We start from the raw sequence: 26,446 nt of genomic DNA on the forward strand, positions 1-26,446 counted from the left end.
TGCCTGCAAAGGATTTGCAACAAAGTATTAAAAAGTGAAAGTTAGATTTAGGATTGTTTAGTTTGTCCCATTACTTTTGGCCCCTTAAAAAGTGGGAGGCACATATAGAAACCGTTATAATTCCTACACCGTTCACCTGATTTGGATGTAATTACCCTCAAATTAAATCTGAAAGTCTGCAATTCAAACACATCATGTTTGTTTCATTTCAAAGCCATTGTGGTGGTGACTAGAGGCCAAAATATGAAAATTCTGTCAATGTCCCAATATTTATGCACCTGACTGTATGTGCTATATCATTTTTGCTAATTCTCAAAACAGAGTGAATACTTATGACCCAAAAGCACTAGCTCAACCACATTGCATATCAAGGATTAAGAATGAATGATGAATCTATAAGAGTCACACTGAAGATCATAGAGCAACGCACCAATAAAACCGTGTAAAGTTCTTCTACATAAATCCGCTCAGTCTCTATTAGCTCATGGATGACATGCCTGGAACAAAACAAAACAAAATGAACCTTTAAACCTATTTTCAGTGGTTTGACCAAGTATTAGATAGGTCCTCAAACTCGGTCCTCAGGACCCCACATCGTTCCCATTTTCAAGTCTCCTGGCAGGTGCACAGGTGTATTTGTTTCTCAACGACACATTTTAAAAGATCCACAGGTGGAGCTAATTATTTCACTAGTGATTCTGTGAGGAGACCTGGAAAAGATGCAGTGTTTGGGGTCCTGAGGACCGAGTTTAAGAACCTGTGAGATAGGCAATAGCAACAAAAAGAAAGTAATTATCTAACCAAACAGGTAATAGTCCCGGGCTGGGATCTCATACTTTCAAAATTAATATTTTTCATAACTTTACTAGAGAAATATTATGAGAAAATAAAAAATGAGATTTCAAAGCAGCAGTGAAACATCCAGGAGATAACCCTTGTGACAGAACAATGCATAAGTTATATTATCCCTCCACACCCTGCAGTTTTCAGAGATAAGCAGTCCCAAGACAGCTCATGGGCTGTGGCTGCTTCCACCGCCTTTGCACAGTACAGTAGCACATTTCTGCAGGGACGAACTACATGGTCAACATTGCTTGTGAACTGCGAGGTTAAAAATCAACTTACAGCGGCTGCATGGGTGACCCTCTAATCTTCAAAGGGGCAACACATTACCCATAATCTAGGTCAGTGGTTCCCAAACACAGTCCTCAAGGCACCCTAACAGTCCAGGTTTTAAGGATATCAATGACAGAGTACAGATGGCTAAATCAAAATGACTGGGGTACTAATTAAGGCCCCCATTTAGTAATGAGTTTTATCACCAAAATGAGTGATAAATGTCACTGTGTATGATAAATTGTGCTCCAGCCAATCACCTCCCAATTGTCATTTTTCTAACAGTTGACAGTTGGGAGGTGATTGGCTGGAGCATTTATCATACACAGTGACATTTATCACTCGTTTTGGTGATAAAACTCGTTACTAAATGGGGGCGTAAATCACCTGTGCTCAATTACTGATATCCTTAAAACCTGGACCGTTTGGGTGCCTTGAGGACTGAGTTTAGGAACCTCTGATCTTGGTAATAAATTAAAACAATACATGAATGAGAATCTTATCTTCAATAACAAATTTGACAATAAAGCAGAAAGATATTGGGGGCCAGAGCCCTAGGGCTGCCTGTGGCCCATAACTGCCCTAACACATGCAGAGGTGTTGGAGAAGGCCAAGATTTGGCTGAAATATAAAGTATTTGTTTGCATAAGTAAATTAAAATGTTTTTTGTTGGGTGCAGCATATAGGGACTCAATGGTTTGGCAGTAATCAAGTGTGGTATGTACCCGATGAGAGGCGGGATGTGCCGCATCGCGGATGCGATGCTTAGTACATCCCGCCCCCAGTCTGCAATCAGATGGATCTCTTTGTACATCTCTGAATAGCCCGAAAATCGACTATACACCCATGACTCAGAACACTTATACTATACGCTAACATCCAGTTACCCCCACCCCCTACTCAACAGCAACTGGAGATACAGCTGATATGTAGATGATGCTGAATTGCCCGTAATATCAACATATATTTAGTGTCTTTAATCTGCTCTGTATTGTCATCAACTCATGTATCTTCCCACTGAATATATTGAAGCATCACATACAGTTGGTAGATTACACTAGCCTCACTGATTTTAGAATTCTTGCAATATAGTAAATGAGTACATTGGAGAAAGACGGGATCATTTTAGGTTGGAGAACTGGTCATATGTATACCATGTATACTTGTTTAAATATACAGGTTCAACTGTGGTGTGAATCACAATGAAATCATCCAAGCTGTTTGGCCTAGCTAGTCAGGGCCGTATTTATCAATGAGTTTTAACATTCACATTGAGTGTATGATAATGGTGCTCCAGCCAATCAGCTCCCAACTGTCATCTGCTTGAAAATGACACTTGGGAGCTGATTGGCTGGAGCACCATTTATCATATGCAGTGAGTATTATCACTCGTGAGTGATAAAACTCTTTAATAAATGAGGCCCTTAGTTCTTTATGGTGCACACTTTGGTGATTGTACACAATGTAAATCAGTTGTAATTGCTCCCGCATTGTATCTATGGAGCTAAATACAGATATTTGTCCATATGCCATATGTACGCATCTATGAGGTTGGAGCTCATCTATTTGCACACCTGGTCTCATAGACGTCATCATTCTCAGTGTGCGCACTTTATGAGTAACTCTGCATATCCCCCAATTCTGTCAACACATCCTTGATAAACTTTGCCTATACATTAAAGCCTCGTTCCCGGCCATTTGCTCTCTTTCAGCTGCAAACAGAGATGCAAATGATTTGCATACAACGCTGATCCACACGCAGTTGCGGGTGCTGGGCTCTGTAGCATGCTCAGTGCAGATACGCTCTGTAATACGGACGTGCGTTCATCACTGCGATAGCCCTATTATTGGTTTGGCCTATCAGAAACTTGTTAAAGCTGTGTATTAATGGCAACATAGATGGGTGGATCTGCACAGGGATTGGTTGTACTTGAATGTGGTTTGGGCAGATATTGGAGGGCTATTTTTCTGGTAAAATAGGTTCAGGAACTGTGGGTGGAGCCATAGAAAAACAATTTAATAAATTATATATATACATACACACACACATTACTTGCGTCCTCTATACCTGGCAAGACAGCGGAAACATCGATAACATTGAGAACCATCGGACCCATACGCACAATAGTGGTTGACCTGACCCTCCCGCAGACATAGCGAGACTTACTGTCTGCAACTAGACCTCAGGCTGCGTCCGCCAGCAGCAAGGACTTAATTATGCACGCCCCTGAAACGCCGTCCAAACACACAGGCATGCCTGCGTTTGCCCGACCACTCCCCTGCCACCTCCCACAAACCGCACTTTCTGTCAATCCCTTGTCCCTGGGGCTGCGGACTCCCGCCATACGCATACTCCATCTCCCTGGCCCGGTTCGCACACGTGCACTGCGATGCATGCACAGAGCAAAACCATCAACTGATTGCGTGCGTCTGCATCCGTGTGTTCCTTGCTGAATCAGGCCCAGAGTTCCTGCTTGGTCCTGCTGAAAAATAGCACTGTGTATGGGTCACGTGTACATACAGGTATATTGTTGGCCAATGTGGTCCTGTTGATCAACTATATGTGTGTCGGCCTTCCCAAAAGATCATTCTGAACAATCAGATTTGGATCAAACTGGATCTAACTGGGCTGATTAAAATTAGCTTAGCAATTATCTCTGTGGAGACTGTGGAATCAGTAAAGGGCTCCTTGCAATCCACCTATCACCAGGTGCCAGCTCTGTATAAGCTGTTCACCCATGTATTTAATCAAATGTACAGGCACAGAATTTGGTGACATACTGTATAACGACCTACGGATACGTCTAGTAGGCCCTTCTCGTGTGTGTGTGTATCTTTGCTTATAGCGTGTGTTTTTTCTGAGTAGAGGGGAAAGTTTTAGGTTTTTTGGGAGTTGGGTTTCTAGGTGGTTGGGTTTCTAGGGGGTACACACTAATGGATATATTGTTTGATCGAACAATGAATGATCTATCAGTAGCGGATCAACAGGTGTGTACACCCGATATGTCTGTGAACAACTTTGTTCACAGACATATCAGATCAACCCTGTACCACAGCCGATGCCGATATATCATGCAGATGTATTGGTGCACCTGCATGTGTGTACAGACGACCTGCCGACCACCCGTACACTGGCTTCAGGGACCGCCGAACTGACATCACAACTGGGCGGTCAAGTTTAAATGCTCATCCAGTTGTGATGTCAGCCCAGATATATCAAGCGGCCGATTACTAAGTGTGTATTGCTTACCAAATCGGATGGTCGTTTGGTTACTCTATCAGGTAAGTTCGTACCCAGCATTAGTCTTAACAATACCAATATGCTTGCCCCATGCATTGTTCACTTTTTTTTTTACTTTATTCCATGGATCAATCACCCTTTTTTTTTTAATTAAAAAAAATAGTTCTTCCTTATATTACCTTTCAGTCTTTCTTCTTACAAATTCTTAGTTTCTCTCCTTGTTATAGAACCCTTATTTTTGAAAAACAATATTGCATTAATAAACTCTAATAATACATTTCCTGTGTTTAAATGTTTGATTCATATCACCTATCTCCCTCATCTTCCATAAGGTAGATACGTTCGGCTGTTCACTCAATTCTTTTAGAAATAGGACTACCGGAACGGTACACAGTACTCACATCGAGGTCATACCAGTGCTACACATGAATACACAATAAATCATCAACATAGAACAATTACCCTTTAAGAATATCCAAACTGTCTTCACTTTCTGAAATAAATAATTGCAATGAATTTCGCTTCTCCTGATAATCGTGCATCACTTCAATCTGAAATGAGAAATGTTCCCATCATTTCCTTTACAGCATAAACACATCTACATGCTGATAAATTGAAGGATAATTTCCTAGATAGGGGTTACCCCTTAGTATTGATAGAGAATGCAAAGATTCATGCTGAAAAAGTACACAAATTTAAATCTAACAATACTGACCCTTGTGACAATTGTAATATTGAGTTGGATGGAATCAAACTCTGCTCAGGATAACACGATGAATAAAAATACACAAACAAATCTATTAAAAAAGACACTTCCCTATTGTTTATCTCTCAATTCAATAATGAATCGAGATGGATTAAATCCATCATTAATAAAAACTATAAAATCTTACAATGCGACCCAGTGCTTTCTAACATTATTGCCCCCAAACCAAGTATAGTTTAGAAAAAAACCAGAAACTTGAAAAGCCATTTGGCTCCAAGCACCTTTAATAATAACAAAAATGGTCCAGGGAGAACTGAAGCTTGGCTTCCAAACAAACCAAAAGGATGTTATTCTTGTAATCACACGTCTAACGTGTAGACCCATTGTTAATAGGCGTAAAAAAGTATCATCAGTAAGAACAGGTATTACTTTTGATATTAACAGCTTCATTAGTTGTGAATCTACGTATGTTGTGTATGTATTGAGCTGTGATTGCCCTACACCAGAAATGGGGATCCTCCTGCCCGGGGGCCTTATAAGGCCCTCATTATCATTTGGTCTGGTCATCTGAGCTATTTTCTGCTAGCCTCATTTGGCCAGCAGGGTGCCTAGAATGGCACACTGCAGTCAGAATCTATGCAGCAGTGCTACCTGGAGCATCCTTAGGATGCTTCAGACGGTCACACCGCTGTCCTTACAGCTCCCCAGAGCATCCTCAGGATGCTGCGGGCACTGCTTTAATCACCGGCGATTGTTGCCCCGCCCCCGTGTAAAGTCACGCGGAGGGGGCATGGCCTGAACCAGACCCACAAATAATGTTATATACAGTCAGGTGCATAAATATTGGGACATTGACAGAATTTTCAGATTTTGGCCTCTAGTCACCACCACAATGGCTTTGAAATTAAACAAACAAGATGTGCTTTAACTGCAGACTTTCAGATTTAATTTTAGGGTAATTACATCCAAATCAGGTGAACGGTCAAGGAATTACAACGGTTTCTATATGTGCCTCCCACTTTTTAAGGGGCCAAAAGTAATGGGACAAACTAAACAATCCTAAATCTAACTTTCACTTTTTAATACTTTGTTGCAAATCCTTTGCAGGCAATTACAGCCTGAAGTCTGGAACACATAGACATCACCAGACGCTGGGTTTCATCCCTGGTGATGCTCTGGCAGGCCTCTACTGCAAATGTCTTCAGTTCCTGCTTGTTCTTGGGGCATTTTCCCTTCAGTTTTATCTTCATCAAGTGAAATGCATGCTCAATCGGATTCAGGTCAGGGGATAGCCTTAAAAAACTCTTTGGTTGCTTTTGCAGTATGCTTCGGGTCATTGTCCATCTGCACTGTGAAGCACCGTCCAATGAGTTCTGAAGCATTTGACTGAATATGAGCATATAATATTGCCCGAAACACTTCAGAATTCATTCTGCTGCTTTTGTCAGCAGTCACATCATCAATAAATACAAGGGAACCAGTTCCATTGGCAGCCATACATGCCCACGCCATGACACTACCACCACCATGCTTCACTGATGAGGTGGTATGTTTTGGATCATGAGCAGTTCCTTTCCTTCTCCATACTCTTCTCTTCCCATCACTCTGGTACAAGTTGATCTTTGTCTCATCTGTCCATAGGATGTTGTTCCAGAACTGTAATGGCTTTTTTAGATGTTGTTTGGCAAACTCTAATCTGGTCTTCCTGCTTTTGTGGCTCACCAATGGTTTACATCTTGTGGTGAACCCTCTATATTCACTCTTGTGAAGTCTTCTCTTGATTGTTGACTTTGACACATATACACCTACCTCCTGGAGAGTGTTCTTGATTTGGCCAACTGTTGTGAAGGGGTTTTTCTTCACCAGGGAAATAATTCTTCTGTCATCCACCACAGTTGATTTCCGTGGTCTTCCGGGTCTTTTGGTGTTGCTGAGCTCTCCGGTGCGTTCTTTCTCTTTAAGAATGTTCCAAACAGTTGATTTGGCCACACCTAATGTTTTTGCTATCTCTCTGATGGGTTTGTTTTGATTTTTCAGCCTAATGATGGCTTGCTTCACTGATAGTGACAGCTCTTCGGATCTCATATTGAGAGTCGACAGCAACTGATTCCAAATGCAAATGTCACACCTAGAATCAACTCCAGACCTTTTACCTGCTTAATTGATAATGAAATAACGAGGGAATAGCCCACACATGTCCATGAAATAGCTTTTGAGTTGATAGTCCCATTACTTTTGGCCCCTAAAAAGTGGGAGGCACATATAGAAACCGTTGTAATTCCTACACCGTTCACCTGATTTGGATGCAATTACCCTCAAATTAAATCTGAAAGTCTGCAGTTAAAGCACATCTTCAAAGCCATTGTGGTGGAGAATAGAGGCCAAAATATGAAAATTCTGTCAATGTCCCAATATTTATGCACCTGACTGTATATTAAAATGGCCCTGGGCAGAAAAAAGGTCCCCCCCTCCCTTCCTACCCTATACAATATGTAGGTCACAAAACAAGAACACTAATAGTACATTTTCGAGAACATAGGCTCAATATTCAGAAAGGCCTGGAGACACAGTGACTCTATACACTTTTCTGATGTTCATCAGAATAATCCTGATTGTTTAAGGGTCATAGGGACAGAGAACATAGGAAAAACCACAAGATGTGGTGACAGATATAAGAGATTATGTGAAGCCGAATCCAAATGGATTTTCAGACTTCAAACATTATCTCCAGACGGTCTAAATGAAGCACTAGAATATAATTATTAGAAGTGCTGGCTGGGGATGTGTCATTGCTCCATATGTACAGTCTGGTCAATGGAGCGATCATGACCCCCTCCCCATCCCCCACCTTATCGCTCTATGAGGGGTATTCAATATGAAACATTAACTTCACTGTCGAAGTTAACGTTTCATATCGGAGTTTTTACCTGCGTTAAAGTATCGGAGCGCTCCCGCTTATACCCGTATTCAATATAAAATTAACGAAAACGGGAAACTCCGAAGTTGGATTTGCGTAAAGTTACAAATTTTTCCTTAAAAAAATTGTAAGACCCCTCTAAAGTAGTAAAAACATGGGGGAACACTATGGGTACCCCCGTTTTAGCCTTTAATTGAAAGTCGGGGATTTAAATAGCCGCAGCAGGTGTTTTTTTCCCGACATTGAAGAAGTGATGCAGAAGAGCACTTAGGTTATTTTTTTCGTTTTTTTAAGTGGTCCCATCAAATTTGGGGTACATGAAAATGGCTACTAGGATATTTTTATGTCCCTAAAGTAAGTTTTTAAAAATTCTGCATTTGTGCACCTGCTGCTATAATTCTATTCTAGAAAACATCTGCCGCATACTTGCAGAATAGCCCTGAACCTATTTCCCTATTGTTAAACAATTTTTTCCCATTTTTTTTTTTTTTCACCCCAATTTTTAAATTAATTTTTTGGGGTGTCCCTATTTTTTTTTTTTTTTGACACAGTTCTTTTTTAAATGTCATTCCCAGGGGTGCAGGCTATTTTTTTTAAGCCTGCACCCCTAAACCCCAATTCTGCACTTTTTTTCGACACCTATTCAATGGTGAAAAGTTATCCCTGTTTTTTATCAAAGACTTCAAAACTGCAACAAGTCTTTGAAATTGAATACGGTGTAAAAGTCAAACCTGCGATAATGACATCAAAAGTGCGATATTAACGCAAAAACGATGTTATCGCTCCCATATTGAATACCCTGTATATATGGTTCGGTTTCTTTTTTTTATACTTATGTACCAATCATTGAAAAAAAAATAATAATAATAAATAAATATATATATATATTTTTTTTTTTCTTTGTACTATCTATCTGAGGTTGGCTTATTTTAACATAATATTATATTGAAAAGGTAAGAGTAATTAATGCTACTATTGGATTTATTAAGGTCAATATGAGTACAGTAATACTATTTAGGATTGCTACTAACAATAGGGATATGCATTATGTACAGCATTTTTGTTAGTAGTGTTGATAATTTGTGTATGCTCATAACACCGGTTTCTTAATATTAGAACTGTTTACTAACTGTCGATTGTAAGGACATTTATTGTTTACTCAGATAATTACCTTCATAATGGGTCCTCAAGTTTTGTTCTCTTTTCTTGAGGTAAATAATAATAATAAAATAAAAAACCGTTTGGGGACTTTCTCCCACCTACTCTCCTTTACAACATTTGGTTGTTATTGTTCAGAATGATAAGCTTACACAAGCTGATTAGATATTTATCAATCCTTTCTCCATAAATTGTTTAGGTAATTATTTGACCTTGTTATGTCATATTTTTGTTGGGACATTAAGAAAATAATAATTCTCATAGCCATTATTGGTTATATATGATTTTCAATTGGTGCATGCTGTTTATATAATTTCTATGTTATATCTTCACATTTAAATTATGTGGTATACAACTTTTTTATTAATTTATTTCATTAAATAATTTATGCATATAAGATTTCCATCTCTTAATGTTGTATAGTTATCTGTCAATGAGACAGATTGGGAATCGGTACGAGTTACGTTCGGCTGTTGAAATCCCGACACCGGAAGACCGGCACTAGAAGATCCCGACAAGGTAAAGGTGCCCATCCACATAGCGATATCTGCAAGCGATTGCACCATAACGTTGTTGTTATCGTGCAATCGCTTGCAAATTGTGCTCGCATCGTGCACATTTATGTCGGAAACGACCAGCGATGCGCGTGCCCGCTGGCCGTTTCCAACATCTATCATCGTGCAAACAAGCTGGTCAACCTGACGATAACGTCATGTTGAGCATGTTTGAAGATGATTGATGAGCCTGCACTGAACGATTGCACGTTCAGTGCAGGCTCATCACAGACTGACAAACGACTGCACGATTACAATGTCGTAATCGTGCAGTCATTTTCAGCTCATCTAGTGGATGGGCAGCATAAGTATTTCTACTATCCCTAACCCTCTCCCCCCTAACCCTCTGTTAGGGGTGCTTAACACTAACCCCCCCCACCCCTAGTGCCCAACCCTAACCTCCCTCTGTAAGTGCCTAAACCTAACCCCCCCCTCCCCGCACCCTAAACCTAACCCTCCCGGGGGGTGCCTAACCCTAACCTCCCCCTTCCCCTAGCCTGACCCTAACCCTCCCGGGGGGGGGGGTGCCTAGGCCTAGGTCCCCCCCCAGGAGCCCGTAACCTAACCTCTCCTCCCCTCGTACGGCTGTCCGCAGCCTGGCTTACCTTCATTCGGTATGCCGGGCGTCGGGATCCCAACGTAGGGATAATGATATGCGCCCATCATTAGTCCCTTGTCGGGATATGACAGTCGGGAAGCCAGCGGTCAGCATTTCGACCGTCGGCTTCCTGACTACATACCAGATATTGCCTATTGTTTATGATCAGTTGAATAGCTGTGTTTCCAGGCTAAATGAGATGCATTAGGATCACCTTTGTTGAAAATAAAGACAGACCAGCGATGGTTAAAATTGATTAACTAATTGTCCAATGATCACTGTTCTTGTGCTATTTAAACTGCCTAATGGGTAGAAGAGAGCATTCCAGCTTGAAAAAGGCCAAAACGCATTGCTGCTCTCCTACAGGAACACCAGAGATTCGATCCATGTCCAGCTGCCTGCTACAAAGGAACACGCGGCCACTGACAAAGACCCATTTACCTGCTGTAAGCTTTACACCGCCAGGCTGCTGCAGTGACGGGAGCCAACCGCAACTACAGTGTTGTTACACGTGGTCACCAACCGCTGGCTACTAGCCGCTTTCCCTTCACGCCGCACAAGCCACACAGAGACAGGAGTTGCCCGTGATTGCGGTGTTTTATTTAATCAAGCCGTCTTCCTATGCCATGTCTAAGCCGCCTTACAGGTACAACGCTAAGTCCGGGCTATCAGTAACAGTTACTGACAAGACCCTGTCTACTGGTGTACACACACACACACACACGGAATCACTAGCAGCTGACAAGCAGAAGTAACAGACTGCACCTTTGGCTGTAGGAAACGGCAGGATTGCTATATAACGGATGGTTCTGACCAAATTAACTGTGACGGACCAATTTCTCTCCATCTAAAACATCTAAGGGAGAGGTGGTTTTAAACTGCAAACACCATATGTTTTTTAGAGAGAATCTCCAGGTAACCACCATCTAGATACTAATTGCAACAGTATCAGCTATGTGTATACTATTAACCTCAATCTGGATTTAGCTATGGCTAACAGTAACATTTGGACTTTTATACTGCTAAGTTATAGCTGCTGCACATTGGAATCATCATTCCTATTTAACAATACTTTAGAGCAGGGATGGGGAACCTCAGGCCCGGGGGCCTTATAAGGCCCGCAGAATCATTTGGTCTGGCCCTCTGAACTTTTTTCTGCTAGCCTCATCTGGCTAGCAGGGTACCTAGAATGGCACCCTGCAGCCAGAATCTATGCAGCAGTCAGGCACACCACCGCCTTAAAGCCTCCCGGAGCATTCTCAGAATGCTCCGGGCATTGCTGTAATCACCGGTGATTGTGGCCTCGCCCCAATCAGGACCTGCACCAGGCCCGCGAATAATGTTACAAATATATAAATATGGCCCTCAGCAGAAAAAAGGTTCCCCACCCCTGCTTTAGAGAGTTTGATCAACTCTTTTTTATTTTTGATTACCTTTTTTATGCATTAGGAAATATTATATACTCATAATGTGAATTTGAATATCTAATTGTTCTATGAGAAAATATTAGAGATATATGTGCAATTGTTTTAGTAAATTCTTTTTATGATTTATGTTTTTGTCTTATTAATTGTTCAACATTGAATAAATAAATGTTAATATATTTAATTCGGTTTGTGTTACACTAATGTCCCAGCACAAGTATTAGAGCGCGGTATACTATTGTATTATAAACTCAATGGCACCAGAAAACACTGCTTGAGTTTATCATATAAATGTCTTAGAACTCGAACCATACATCATTTTATTTTGAACCCCCAAATAATATTAAGATTAATTATGAATCAGTGAGAATCATTTACAAAAACTTCATAAAAAATATACCACCGCTGTTTCATTTGCCAAACTGCGCCTACTCGTTCAGTGTGGACATTTGAAAGTACGTGCCCACTTCCTGGCAGGTGCAGCTGCCTCCGGAAAATAATTCTGTGCCAAGCTGTGCATACCCTCCTGGAAACGTGCATGATGGAAAGACTGAACATTACTTCAAACTCTAACCTGCTAATTTCAACTTTTCAAGTTTTTATAAATAATTGCTCAGTTTAGATTCATTTATGTCAAAAATTATTTCAAAAATAAAAAGTTATTGCACACAAGTCCATAACTAGGTGCATGCATGTGACAAATTTATACTGCAATTAGCAAATTCCTCCCATTTGTTGAAAAATAACAGTGGACACTTTGGCTCCACTGCAAATGGTATGGGTACGGGATGCCGGTGCTCGGGATCCCGGTGGTCAGAATCCCGACGCCGGCATCCCGACAGGGTTAGAATACCGTCATTTGTCGGTCAGTATTCTAACTCTCCCCCCTCTCCCTACCCTGACCGTCCCCTCCCCGATGCCTAAAGCTGATCTCCCCCCTAGTTCATAAACCTAACCTCCCCATCCCTGCACTCTAAACCTAACCCTCCCCCCTTAGTGCCTAGCCCTAACCCTCTCCCTAGTGCCCAATCCTAACTCCGCTGCTAACCTTCAAGATTCCAGCAGTCGAGACGCCGGAGTTGGGATTCTGACAAGTGTCGGGATTCCGGCACCTGCATTCTGAGCACCGGAATCCCCGCGGTTGGGATATTGACCGCATCCCTTGCAAATGCTGCTATCTTGGACCAATACAAATCTATACTTGCATTTGCACAGAAGTTGCTGGCGTCCGTATCTGCGACTTTATGCAAATGCTGCTACAAGCCCTTCCCCTGGTGTACAGCTGTGTGTCTGACTGTGCCAGGACTAAGGTGCCCACTTTGACCGCCTTCAGATACTCAAATACTGCTTGGTGTGTCTTTAAAACAACCATCAATCGAATCATTGAAACATGCACCAGCATTATGTTAGGTTCAGGTTCTCCATCAGAGTATGGCCTCCAATATGAGCGATTATGTGCCTGACTTCGCAACCACTTCAGCGACTCCTATAACACGCTCATGAGATGCACTATCTCCGAGCACCTGCTAAGCCAATTTCCTGTCACCATTGAGCTACGCACAATACATTTGCAAGACATTTCTGAGACCGTGCATCTGAATTGCAACTGCAAGTGTGTGCACACTGGCTCAGGTCGCATGCGCAGTGCAACTTAGATGCATACAGTATGCAGGACATAAACGGCATCAGACATCATCAGTGCGAACCATTCACAATCAGGCCCTTTGTGCTGCTACTGTGCGTTTGTGCACGTTTGTAAATAAACCTGATTCTCATTGTGTATCATTGCCTTCTGCTGGAAATCTAGTACTTTCCATTGTTATGACATTTTAAAAAGTGTTTGATACAATTGAGAAAGATTTAACACTAATGCCCGTATAACAATTAGAGGCGAAAAGTCGGAAAAGTTTCGCCTGTCCGACTTTCTGCCTCCTTCGCCTGTTTCAGAGGCAAAAACTGTCCGTGCGAGTCCCCGCTTTTCGCCCTATTCAATTCCTAAACAGGCGAAAACAGAAAGCGGCGAATGCGGAACAGGCAGAAAGTACTGTCAGAATTGGGGAACTCAGTCTGTACCCCCAAAAAAGATGCACTAACATAGGGAATCAATGTAGATGTGTACTAATAGCCCTAATACAAGTGTTTGGTGTACTTAAGTAGTTTAAATTGCTTCTTATTAGCGTCTTTGCAAAAAGTGGTGAAGAATAGCATAAAGCAGTATTTTTGGGTGAAAATAAGTAGTCCAGTCAAATTTGGGGTACTTGAAAATAGGTGAAAGCATATTTTTATGTCTGTAAAGTGAACTTTTAAAAAACTTGAAAAAAACACTCTCATACATGCACCTGCAATCTCAAAAACACTTGGTCCCTCCTTACAGCACCCCAAGAAGTCTATTTAGCTAGTTTTTATAGTTGTCCCCCCACTTTTTCATGCCCAAAATTAAAGTACTTTTTTGGGGTGTTCTGGGGTAATTTTTTGGTTTATTTGTCTTTTGGGGGGTTGTCCCAAGGGTTCTCAGTTGTTTTCCCAGGTTTGCACCCCAAAATAACAATTTTGCACTATTTTTCTCCTGCTATTCATAGGAGATACTTTTCCAACTATTACAATGCATTGACTTTCCACTTAGGCAAAATCGTCCTTGATTTGAATATGGAGATGCTTGAAAACAGGCGGAAAGTCCGAATCCGCGGAAGCTTTTCTCCTAACGGCACTTTTCGCCTCTAATTTTGAATTCAGCCCATAGGGGTAAATTTACTAAAGTGAGAGTTTTTAGAAGTGAGTTTTAGAAGAGATGTTGCCCATAGCAACCAATCAGATTTTAGCTATTATCTTTTAGAAGGTGCTAGTTAAATGTTAAGTAGAATCTGATGGGCAACATCTCTCTCTAAAACTCACCTCTAAAAACTCCCACTTTAGTAAATTTAAATGCTAGAAATATGCTGGTAGAGTTAGGGTAGATATTCCACTGGAAATCAGCAGGACAAAAAGGAGATTTGCCATTAATTGGAGTTAAACTCCAATTAATGGATACCCCAAAAAAAAAGATTTTATAATAAATGTTTCATCAAGTCTCTAAAGTGGTTTTTAATAGAAACACACTTTCCTTTAAATACAAATGTGTCCTCATAACATCTTTGCTGCAGTCACACCAAACAGTGCTACTCTTAGTCCCAATGCGATGTGATTAGGACGCACCAGGGGGTATATTTACTATGGTTCGATTTTGTTTTCTGTTCGATTTTGCTTTTGATTTTGGTTTGATTTTTTATGAAGGGATTTACTAAAAGCCAAATCGAATGTCAAATCGAACAGAAAAAGGAATTTGAAATGAAATAGAATTTCTGGAAAACATCAATGTTTTCACATAGAGGACAATTGGATACCTTCATTTACTAACATTGGATTTGTATATCGGATGAAAAACGAACTCAAACTCGAACTGCAAATCCCCAAATGAGTAGAAGAACTTCATGCTTTCGTTTTCAGCATGAGCAGTTCGATTTCACACAGATACATGCATACCTCAGTGAGATGCATGCATGTATCTTACTGTAAAAAGCTTGTAAAGAGTTAATGTTTAAAAAAAAATGATGTGGGTTCCTCCCTTAAAAAAGAACCAGCCCCGGACTTTGCAAAGCCAGTCCTGGTTGTTTAAGTACAGGGTTAAAAATTGTGTAGGGTTCCACTGTACTTATCCCAATCAGCACCAGGCTCTGATCCAGTCCTGGTTCTGGAATTATAGGGGAAAAAATGCGTAGGGTTCCCCTGTAATTTCTACAACCAGCACTGGACCCTTTCTAGCAGGGGGCTAATGTCACAGCCAGGGAAACCTTATCACCGGGTTCCCCAACCAAAACATTACTCTTGACCGCTAGTCAGCCCAGGCCGGGATCCCTGGGGAGTTGGGGACCCCCCAAAAAAGCGGTCCCCCTCTCCAGGGCACCCCATGCCTAGGCTGATAGCCCGGGGCTCCTCCCCACCCATGGGCGGCTGGTGGCGGGTTGATAGTGTAAGTGTAGTGTAAAAAGAGAATAGTAAACATTGTCTTTACGAGTAGAACTGCAGGTCCCAGCAAGCCTCCCCTGCATGCTGGTACTTGGAGAATCACAAGTACCAGCATGCGGGGCATTAATAGCCTGCTGGTACCTGTAGTTCACCTGTAAAGAAATGTTTAAATAAATACAATATACACACACCGTGATAGTATACGTTTAATACATACATACACACACTCACAAATGGTGAGAGCTGCAGAATCACCTTTAGTAACCCTGCGTCTCTCACCAATGACTTCAATGGTGAGAGCCGTTCAGTGGCTGAGAGAGGCAAGGGCTGACCTCCAATGAACGCTCAGACGTGGCCCTACAAAGGGAAAAGCCGGATCTGAGCTCTTCATTCTGGAGGTAACAACCATCGTGGTTGTTACCTGTTGCGTGGGTCGGGCCCTTAATGCCGGTCATGTTGGTACTTGTGGTTCTCCAAGTACCAGCATGTGGGGAAGGCTTGCTGAGACCTGCAGTTCGTAAAGACAATTTTTACTATTCTTTTTTTACACTACACTTACACTATCAACCCGCCACCCACCGCCCACGGCGTGCCTAGGGTGCCCTGTAGAGGGGATCCCTTTATTGGGGGGGTCCCCAACTCCCCAGGGATCCCTGGCCTGGGCTGACTAGCGGTCAGGAGTAATGTTTTAGCTGGGGAACCAGATGATAGGGTTTCCCTGGCTGTGACATTACAGGGGAAGCCTATGCATTTTTTCCCCTGTAATTCTAGAACCAGGAGCGGATAAGAGCCTGGTGCTGGTTGTACAGGGGAACCCTACGCAATTTTTTCCCTGTACTTACACAACCACAACTGGCTGTGAAAAGTCTGGGGCTGGTTTTGTTTTGGGGGGGACCCCACGTAATTTTTTTAAAACATTAACTCTTTACAAGCTTTTTACAGTAAGATACATGCATGTATCTCACTGTTGTATACATGTATATGTGTCAAATCGAACTGCTCATGCTGAAAATTAAAGCATGAAGCAGTTCTATTCATTTGGGGCTTTGAAGTACATTTTGGAGTGGGATTTGCTGTTCGATTTGGACATGAACATGCAAAATCGAACAGCAAATCCCTTCTTAAACTGAAAGGATTGAATTTGAGTTGAAAATCGAAAGCAAAATCCATTCTTAGTAAATTTGAGATTTGCTGAGGGATTTTGCTTTTCAAGTTCAATACAATCTCAGGAGATTTCAGAGATTCATAAAAATGAATCTCTAAATCGAACTTTAGTAAATTTACCCCCAGGAGGCTGCTCTGATTAGTTTGATATGTAACACTTGTATATCTGTGTGCGACTGAATCTCTGAATCTATATGAGAAGTGCTATGATGCAGCGGCCGCGGATTTTTTCCACGTGAAGTTCTGTTGAGCTTTGTATACAGATATACCGCAAATCAAATAGTCAGCACAGTCTCCTGGTGCGTCCTAGTCGCATCGATATGTGACCGATATGTTGTTCCCCCGCCGCATGCAGAACCAGTCTGCGTCCGGCGCCCAGCTTACCTTCGATCGGTAAGCCGGGTGTTGGGCTCCCGGCGTAGGTAAAATGACGCCTGTCATTTAGCCCTTGCCGGGATTAGACAGTCGGGAAGCAGACGGTCGAGATTACGTCCATCGGCTTCCCCACTGCTTCCCCTGCAGGTAGATCTGAAGTTGCAATGAACGACGCACGGGAGCATGCAATAAATCGTACACACTGGACGATATGGATGATTTGTTGTTCCGATTCGTCCCAAAAACGACAAATTGTCCAATATATGGCCTAATGTGTACCCAGCTTAAGACGCATCTTCGTAAAATAAGACGGCCGGTGCTAGCAGAGTCTCACAGGACCTGGAGGCTAACTCGTGCCACGTGGGGTATTGAGGCTAGATGTAGGAGGACACATCTGTATTAAGCGACTTATTCAAGAATTGTGAGGTTTTAGGTGACATTCAAGAATTGTGAGTTTTTAAGTATATTACAGCATATCTGAAGCATAAATTAAGCACTTACTAAAATTATTTTACCCACAGCCCAGGAGTTTTGAGAGGAGCCTTTGTGCTATCAAGCACAGGGTTTTTTCTTCTAGTGGTGAAGTGCAATATTTATTTACCTAATCCCCTATGGATAATAACCCCATGCTGCCTTCACTAGTGTTTTGTTGGCACTATGGTGGGTGGACATCATGCTATGTGACCCTCCCATCCCTGCTATGCAAGCACCAGCCATGGCCAGTACTTCCTAGTGCTAATAGTGGAACCCCTCACATTATTTTATCTTTTCTTAAGTATAAGAAACAAAAACAAAACCGCACTGCACTGGATAGAACTATAAAGCCCCATGTTTTTGCGGTGGCTTTTAAGTGGAATCGCTGCTTAGTACATCTTGCCCCAGGTGTAGATTGATGTAGGTTTGCGTTACAGACCTCCGAAGATTGGTTATGCTGATTATTCATTGCCTTTAACTATAACACACCCTGGAGCTTATTAATCAAACTCTATGGGCAATAATGTGGCTCTTTTGGTAATAACTGTCAGTTGTAAGAAATAGTTGTAAGAAATAGGAGTGTGATAAATGATTCCCATTGTGCTCATTCAAACTGATGTAGAGGTTTAATAATAGGAAACAGGTGTGATTTGTGAAAAACTTAATGTGTACTTGTAGATATTTATCTTTGGGGAATTTTACTTTTCATTAATAATAAACCATTTTTTGGCATAATTCATAATGTTGATAAATGTTACAAGAACACGAGATTCTATTATCAGGAGATATGCAATAACACACTCAGGTAATGGGCTTGTGTGCTAGGGAAATATATTAATAATTGCTGAACTGCAGTCTATCTCAATAAGATTATATGCATTTGTATACTCTTATCACACATTACAGCAGCAGAGAAACAGATATCAATATCAATGATCCGCAAGACTATCATACACACAGTGATGTGACGTGACACTGCCACAGGGAATAACTGTTATTATTCCAGAGACCCATTTTGGGGCTGATTCTGAGTTGGACGCAGGCACGGACGTGGCTGTGGCTATTGGCGGGCACCCATCTGTGACTTGATCTTACAACCTGCTACAGAGCCAATCCCTAGTTCACATCTGTGTGTCTGAATGTACCAGGACTGAATCGCCCACTGTCACCGAGTCTGTAGACACTGATACTGATTGGTAGACAAGGTCGCACCATGGAAACTTGCCTCAGCCCTATGGCAGCTGCAGTTTCTCTGTCCGAGACTCCGCCATAACACACCCATAAGACGGACCATCTCGTGATGTGCTAAGCCGCCTCTCTGTCATCGTCCGGGAATATCCAATACATTTTCGACAGATTTCTGAGTCCATGCATCTCCTGTGTCCCTTAATCGCAGCTCCCGACTCTGTACCTGTACATTATTTGGACGTATGTACAGTACATCCTAGACCCATGCACAGAAGAGCACAAATCACTCCACTGCATCCGACTTCGGCTGACATAATGACTGCACCCAATGGTATGCAGTAACTATGTTAGCCTTTAGCATGTTGACATTCACAATGTAGACAATGATGATGTCAACATGGTTAAAAATGTCAACATAATTAATGTGGGCACCTACAAAATGTTGACACTGACAGAATGTCGGCATAGGCAAAATCAAATGTGTCATAAGTTCCACATTTCCAGGAGGCTAAATGTTTATGGTTAGCATTAGGGTTGTCTAACCTAACAGCTGTGTCGACATGCTGAATGTCAACATTTTGACTGTCGTACATTTATACTGAACCCCTTCTATGGAATCCACAAAAGTTGTCATCAGTACCCTGCATCTGGGTAGATTCTATTTAAATGTCCTAGTGGGCATAGCTCATTAGCCTATAAGCCCAGCTCTTACTATACAGTGTGATGGTCCTATATTTGTACACCCATTTATCCATCATGATTAGTAGGAGACTTTGGGAATCTCTTAAGAGAAAAATATAACCCCTTCCTTATTTTCATCCAGTTGTTTCCACTTTATTCATGTTGGGTTTATGTAATATTATATTCATGCCATTTGAAAGTTTAAAAGTTCTATTATTTCTGTTAATGTGGAAGATAACCAAACTTAGGGCTTTATTCAGAGATGCAGCTGCAATTTCGCACACAATACAGCAGCGAAAATGTTGCTAATGTCTGCAAAGATCACCCGAGCATAAAGACGCCCACTGCTGCCTTATTACCTGTGTGCAACGATGCATACCTGCGTAGATATCGGTAAAATCACTGCACATTGGCGACCATCTTGCCATTGCGGAAAGTCTGACTTACCGCAGCCTTGGGAGCTCTTCTGACACGCAGAGCTGTGTATGCACTAGCAATGGCTAATTTATGCACGCCCATGTAACAGCGTTTAAACGGACAGACACGACTGCGTTTCTCAGACCAACCCCCATCACCACCCCCAAATGCTGACAACTTGTCACTCACTCTTCGACGGATTCCTATGTGCGTCTGTAATCGCAGTGTAACCTCTGCGCACGCCCAGTGTAGCTTATACGCATGCGCAACGGCAAACAATCGCTCGATTGCCTTTGCAATCTCCTTTGCTTCCGTCTCTAAATCAGGCCCTTAATTAACTAAAATAAAATTATAAATAAATAAAATAATTAGCTAACAAAATATTGGTGATAGTCAAGAGAATCGTCAGACTGACAGAATGCACGCACATGTGTGATTATTCTGCACATGACCCAATAATGCAGACTTACATGTTGTAAGATGAGCAGTCAGTGACTTGAAAGTATTAAAGACTTTGCATATTGTAGTATATAGTGAAACATGCCAGCAAACCACAACTGATATATTTAACTAAACATGCTTATAGAACAAATACTCTGTAACCCATAGCAACTAATCAGAGATTTCCAAAAAATAGTCCGAGTACAAAAGACTCTTGAGATATGTATGTTATATATTATGTTATAATAGTCTGAGTATGTGGTTGCTATGGGTTACAGCACATCATCAATCTCTGCTCCATGTTATTAAAGGAGTGAGCGCATCAGTCCAACTTGTTCTAGAGACGTCCATTCTGTCGGTGGTGGTTAGGCATGCATCTTTCCATTGCTTTTGTTACCTTGCGGGAACTTTGCATTTTCCTTGTGGTCCTTTTCCCTGGCAATGTTATGTCAAATGAGAACTTCAGACTTGAATTGAAATCCATACCTTTATTTCAGGATCAAAAAAACAACATTACATTTGTATTATGGACAATGCAACACAGCCATGTCGTGTCTGGACTGCATCAAAATATAGCAGGAAAGCATAAGTGTATATATACATTTAGATATATTTACAATACATTTTATTTCAGCCTTTTAATACAATGTCATTAAGGGGAGCTCCATCTAAAACCAGTGTTTCTAATTCAAATAATTATTCTGGTTTCTACATTAGCTGGAATAACTTAAAATCATGAAATCATTCGGGTTCCAACCAATCAGCTCCTGTAATTTTTTAAACACAGCCTGTAAAGTGACAGTTAGGAGCTGATTGGTTGGAACTTTATCTCTATCCACTTTACTCATCCACATGAGATCCACTGACTAAATTTTGACTAAAATGAAGCAAAAAAAAAAAAAAAGACTAAAATGTGACTTTAAATTTAGTCCAATTTTAAGAAAGCGAATCCTTTTCAATTTAACACTGCTGCTGTCATTGTAATAAAAATCGGTCATCCGAACCTATGAGCGTAGGCCGGTGTGACCCCAGCTGGGGCAATAAGCAATGGACCTGCAGAGTCATTACCCACAGGCTTTAAATGACCCATTTTAAAATGAACATGTTTAAAGATTTCCTAAAGTGTCAACAATGATTCATTACAACTCAGTTAATTGCTTCTGATGGTAAAGGAAGATCGTATAATAGTTAAAGACAAGTAGACGGTTCTATTAATTCCACCTTCACAAACTGGCACTTTTAAAGTTTAAACAATATCAAATATTCTAATCCTAATTTGCGGCAACATATTACAGAAACAAATTACCATGCTTTGGGGAGAATAGTGGTGATTTTGCCCTGGGGGGATTCTCAGGCCGAGGAGCCACTAACTGCACCGGCCGTACTTGCTTATCTGCCAGCTTCTTCAGACAGGTCTGACGGTTTTCAAACAGAATTCGGATATTTTCAATCTTGATGTGAGCAGCTTGAATTTGAGCCTATTGAGTTACAATAAAATGAATTAGATCAAGCAGCACAGAAAAGCCACCGGTAGTTGTAAGGGTTTTTGCTGCAGACCATTTTTCAAACACTCCCTGCTCTATTTGCTAACTGCAAGTTATGCAAGTATACAGCACCTTAAAAGACTGGGCTGTATTGCTATACCATCAAGTCACCCATTGGAAGGACTGATAGTTCCGTAAAACCATATTCATTTATTGCTGTATGCTCATTAATTATATGTATACTATGTATGAATAGTAATTATATGTATACTATGTATGAATAGTAATTATATGTATACTATGTATGAATATAAAAGGCCTGATTCATCACGGATCGCTATTGCAACCACGTATGCAGATCGACCGATACTGCGTACTGTGCATGCGTAAGCACCACACTGCGCATGCCCAGATTAGATAGAAAGCCATCGCAGAGTGAGTGACGGGACGTCAGCGTTTGGGGGTGGTGATGGGAGAGTGGTTGGAGAAGCGCAGGTGTCTTTCCGTTTGAACGCCTTTGCATGGGCGTGCATAAATCAGCCAATGCAACGGCATACGCAGCTTCCGTACTCACTGCCTGCAACGACAGGTCAGTGCTGCTGTAATTGTGCGTGAGGGTCCGATGTTACTCAATGTTACCGATGTACACGCAGGACTGCGAGGTATTACGGAAGTGAGAAAGCGGTAGTGGACGTCTGGGACAGCGGCTACAATCATTAGCATACTTTTGCAGCAGAACTGCATGCGTAATCACAGCTGCAATCCATGGTGATTCAGGCCCATAGTACTGTTTATTATGATTGCAGACAGAATGCTACTTTTTAAAAAAAGCTAAAAATAAAATTAGTTAGAATTCACTTAGGTCATGATTCAGAGTGTTTTCGCAAATAGAGCAATTTTTTGCCACTGCGCATGTGTGGAAGTACATTACTGTAGTGGCACGGTGTCTTTATTCGCAGTGTCATTGACAGGCCTGGAAGAGGGAAGCATACCATAGACTCACTCTAGAAGTCGATGTTTGCATGATCGGCGTCCAATGCTGTGTATGTGTAAGCAGCTACGGACAGCTACGCATCTCAGTGCAAGTCCCGCTGGGGCTGTTACATTAGCATACGTTTGCAAATCCTCAGCTGGGAAAAAATGGCAGCTTCGCCAGCAATAGCGTACAACTCTGAAACAGGCCCTTAGCTGTTAATAAATGTATTATAATGATAGCAGCTCCTGTCTATATTTCTGCCATAATTGAGTTCTACGCCTTTGCTTTATTATTTCAACTTTTGGGAGCTGTGCAATATCTTCCTAGATGTGAGCTGCTGATTATAGCTAATGAATAGCATTATTTCCCCAGCGCACTAAACACCTTCCTTTGTTATACCAAACAGTGTAAAGAAAAGGGGAAAAAGAAAAATAATTGGGATGGGAGAAATATTTTATAAGAGTAGTCACTTGGTACCTTCAGCTCGTCTGTTAGAATGGATTCAAAATCGTACTGTAAAGTTTGTGGATCAAAACTTAAGTCCAGTGTGGAGCTGTCTAGGAACCTCTCCACATCCTGTAACGCCTTCTGTGCCCCCTCTCTTGACTGGCACTTGTCCATTTGCTGGTTAGCTAGAAAGTATGCACCCATATCACAGCATTCAAGAACCTATAAAAACACAATATTAAAAAAAGTTTCTATAAAGGTTAGGGGTGAGCGGGTTCGGATTTCTGAAATCCGAACCCCCCCGAGCCCCCCCGATCCGAGTCTGATCCGAGTCAGGCTCGACTTTTCCCGCCTGACTCGGATCTGAAATCGAGGCAAAACGTCATCATCCCGCCTTCCGAGTCTCGCGGGTTTTGGATCCTATATAAGGTACCCGCGTCGGCGCCATTTTCTCACTCGGCTGTGGACAGTGAAGAGGGAGGGTGGGAGTTAGGGCTGTGTAGTGTAGTGTAGTGTAGTGCTGCTGTTGTCCACTACTTCAAAGTCCATAGGGGCTGGCTGTGTTGTGCTGTGCTGCTGTTGTTAATAGGGGCTGTGTCCACTACTTCAAAGTCCATAGGGGCTGGCTGGACTGTGTTGTGCAGTCAGTTCTCCATAGGGGCTGTGTCCACTCCAAAGTCCTGTGCAGTGTCCCAGTCCTAAAGGGGTGCTGTAGTGTTGTCCAGGGGGTGCTCTGTCCATCAGGGGTGCTCCCCCCAAGTGCTAAAAAAATAATATATTTTCTGTGTTTGTGAATTGTGTGCGCAGTAGCCGCACGTGCATCAACAAAGTAGTGCCAAGCGTGCGCCTGTGTCATAAGTAAAGGGCCGGCTGGCTTGACCGTTAAAGGGTGCTGTAACCCCCGAAAGTACACTCCAGTCCAAACCCCAAAAAAATTTATTTTCTGTGTTTGTGAATTGTGTGCGCAGTAGCCGCACGTGCATCAACAAAGTAGTGCCAAGCGTGCGCCTGTGTCATAAGTAAAGGGCCGGCTGGCTTGACCGTTAAGGGTGCTGTAACCCCCGAAAGTACACTCCAGTCCAAACCAAAAAAAAAATTATTTTCTGTGTTTGTGAATTGTGTGCGCAGTAGCCGCACGTGCATCAACAAAGTAGTGCCAAGCCTGCGCCTGTGTCATAAGTAAAGGGCCGGCTGGCTTGACCGTTAAAGGGTGCTGTAACCCCCAAAGTACACTCCAGTCCAAACCAAAAAAAAAATTATTTTCTGTGTTTGTGAATTGTGTGCGCAGTAGCCGCACGTGCATCAACAAAGTAGTGCCAAGCGTGCGCCTGTGTCATAAGTAAAGGGCCGGCTGGCTTGACCGTTAAGGGTGCTGTAACCCCCGAAAGTACACTCCAGTCCAAACCAAAAAAAAAATTATTTTCTGTGTTTGTGAATTGTGTGCGCAGTAGCCGCACGTGCATCAACAAAGTAGTGCCAAGCGTGCGCCTGTGTCATAAGTAAAGGGCCGGCTGGCTTGACCGTTAAAGGGTGCTGTAACCCCCGAAAGTACACTCCAGTCCAAACCAAAAAAAAATTTATTTTCTGTGTTTGTGAATTGTGTGCGCAGTAGCCGCACGTGCATCAACAAAGTAGTGCCAAGCGTGCGCCTGTGTCATAAGTAAAGGGCCGGCTGGCTTGACCGTTAAGGGTGCTGTAACCCCCGAAAGTACACTCCAGTCCAAACCAAAAAAAAAAATATTTTCTGTGTTTGTGAATTGTGTGCGCAGTAGCCGCACGTGCATCAACAAAGTAGTGCCAAGCGTGCGCCTGTGTCATAAGTAAAGGGCCGGCTGGCTTGACCGTTAAGGGTGCTGTAACCCCCGAAAGTACACTCCAGTCCAAACCAAAAAAAAAATTATTTTCTGTGTTTGTGAATTGTGTGCGCAGTAGCCGCACGTGCATCAACAAAGTAGTGCCAAGCGTGCGCCTGTGTCATAAGTAAAGGGCCGGCTGGCTTGACCGTTAAGGGTACTGTAACCCCCGAAAGTACACTCCAGTCCAAACCAAAAAAAAAATTATTTTCTGTGTTTGTGAATTGTGTGCGCAGTAGCCGCACGTGCATCAACAAAGTAGTGCCAAGCGTGCGCCTGTGTCATAAGTAAAGGGCCGGCTGGCTTGACCGTTAAGGGTGCTGTAACCCCCAAAGTACACTCCAGTCCAAACCAAAAAAAAAATTATTTTCTGTGTTTGTGAATTGTGTGCGCAGTAGCCGCACGTGCATCAACAAAGTAGTGCCAAGCGTGCGCCTGTGTCATAAGTAAAGGGCCGGCTGGCTTGACCGTTAAGGGTGCTGTAACCCCCGAAAGTACACTCCAGTCCAAACCGAAAAAAAAATTATTTTCTGTGTTTGTGAATTGTGTGCGCAGTAGCCGCACGTGCATCAACAAAGTAGTGCCAAGCGTGCGCCTGTGTCATAAGTAAAGGGCCGGCTGGCTTGACCGTTAAGGGTGCTGTAACCCCCGAAAGTACACTCCAGTCCAAACCAAAAAAAAAATTATTTTCTGTGTTTGTGAATTGTGTGCGCAGTAGCCGCACGTGCATCAACAAAGTAGTGCCAAGCGTGCGCCTGTGTCATAAGTAAAGGGCCGGCTGGCTTGACCGTTAAGGGTGCTGTAACCCCCGAAAGTACACTCCAGTCCAAACAAAAAAAAAAAATATTTTCTGTGTTTGTGAATTGTGTGCGCAGTAGCCGCACGTGCATCAACAAAGTAGTGCCAAGCGTGCGCCTGTGTCATAAGTAAAGGGCCGGCTGGCTTGACCATTAAAGGGTGCTGTAACCCCCAAAGTACACTCCAGTCCAAACCAAAAAAAAAATTATTTTCTGTGTTTAGCCGCACGTATATATCAAATTGATATAACATAAATGGAGGACCAAACTTTCTCTGATAAAAATAAAATAGAGAAATATCAAGAACCACTTCCTCCTAGTGCTGAAGCTGCTGCCACTAGTCATGACATAGACGATAACATGCCATCAACGTCGTCTGCCAAGGCCGATGCCCAATGTCATAGTAGAGGGCACATACAATCCCAAATGGCAA

General features: G+C 42.2%; 1 protein-coding gene across 10 annotated transcripts in view; it reads right to left on the minus strand.

Annotated features, from left to right (window-relative positions):
• Positions 1-26,446, minus strand: part of MCF2 (MCF.2 cell line derived transforming sequence) — a 201,900-nt gene that overhangs the window by 59,416 nt on the left and 116,038 nt on the right. For 8 of the 10 annotated variants that reach the window (XM_088465800.1, XM_088465799.1, XM_088465797.1 and 5 more), the window contains 5 exons: positions 23,394-23,585; positions 21,763-21,934; positions 20,854-20,942; positions 4,820-4,908; positions 431-497 (listed from right to left, as the gene is read on the minus strand). In XM_088465800.1, coding sequence (XP_088321926.1) covers positions 431-497; positions 4,820-4,908; positions 20,854-20,942; positions 21,763-21,934; positions 23,394-23,585 — 609 coding nt within the window. The remainder of the gene's footprint in view (positions 1-430; positions 498-4,819; positions 4,909-20,853; positions 20,943-21,762; positions 21,935-23,393; positions 23,586-26,446) is intronic. The other 2 variants (XM_088465801.1, XM_088465803.1) reach the window with 2 other exon arrangements.

The sequence above is a fragment of the Taudactylus pleione genome, unplaced genomic scaffold (genome assembly GCF_031769625.1).
Source record: "Taudactylus pleione unplaced genomic scaffold, aTauple2 ptg000064l, whole genome shotgun sequence".
NCBI classification, from domain to species: Eukaryota; Metazoa; Chordata; class Amphibia; order Anura; family Myobatrachidae; genus Taudactylus; species Taudactylus pleione.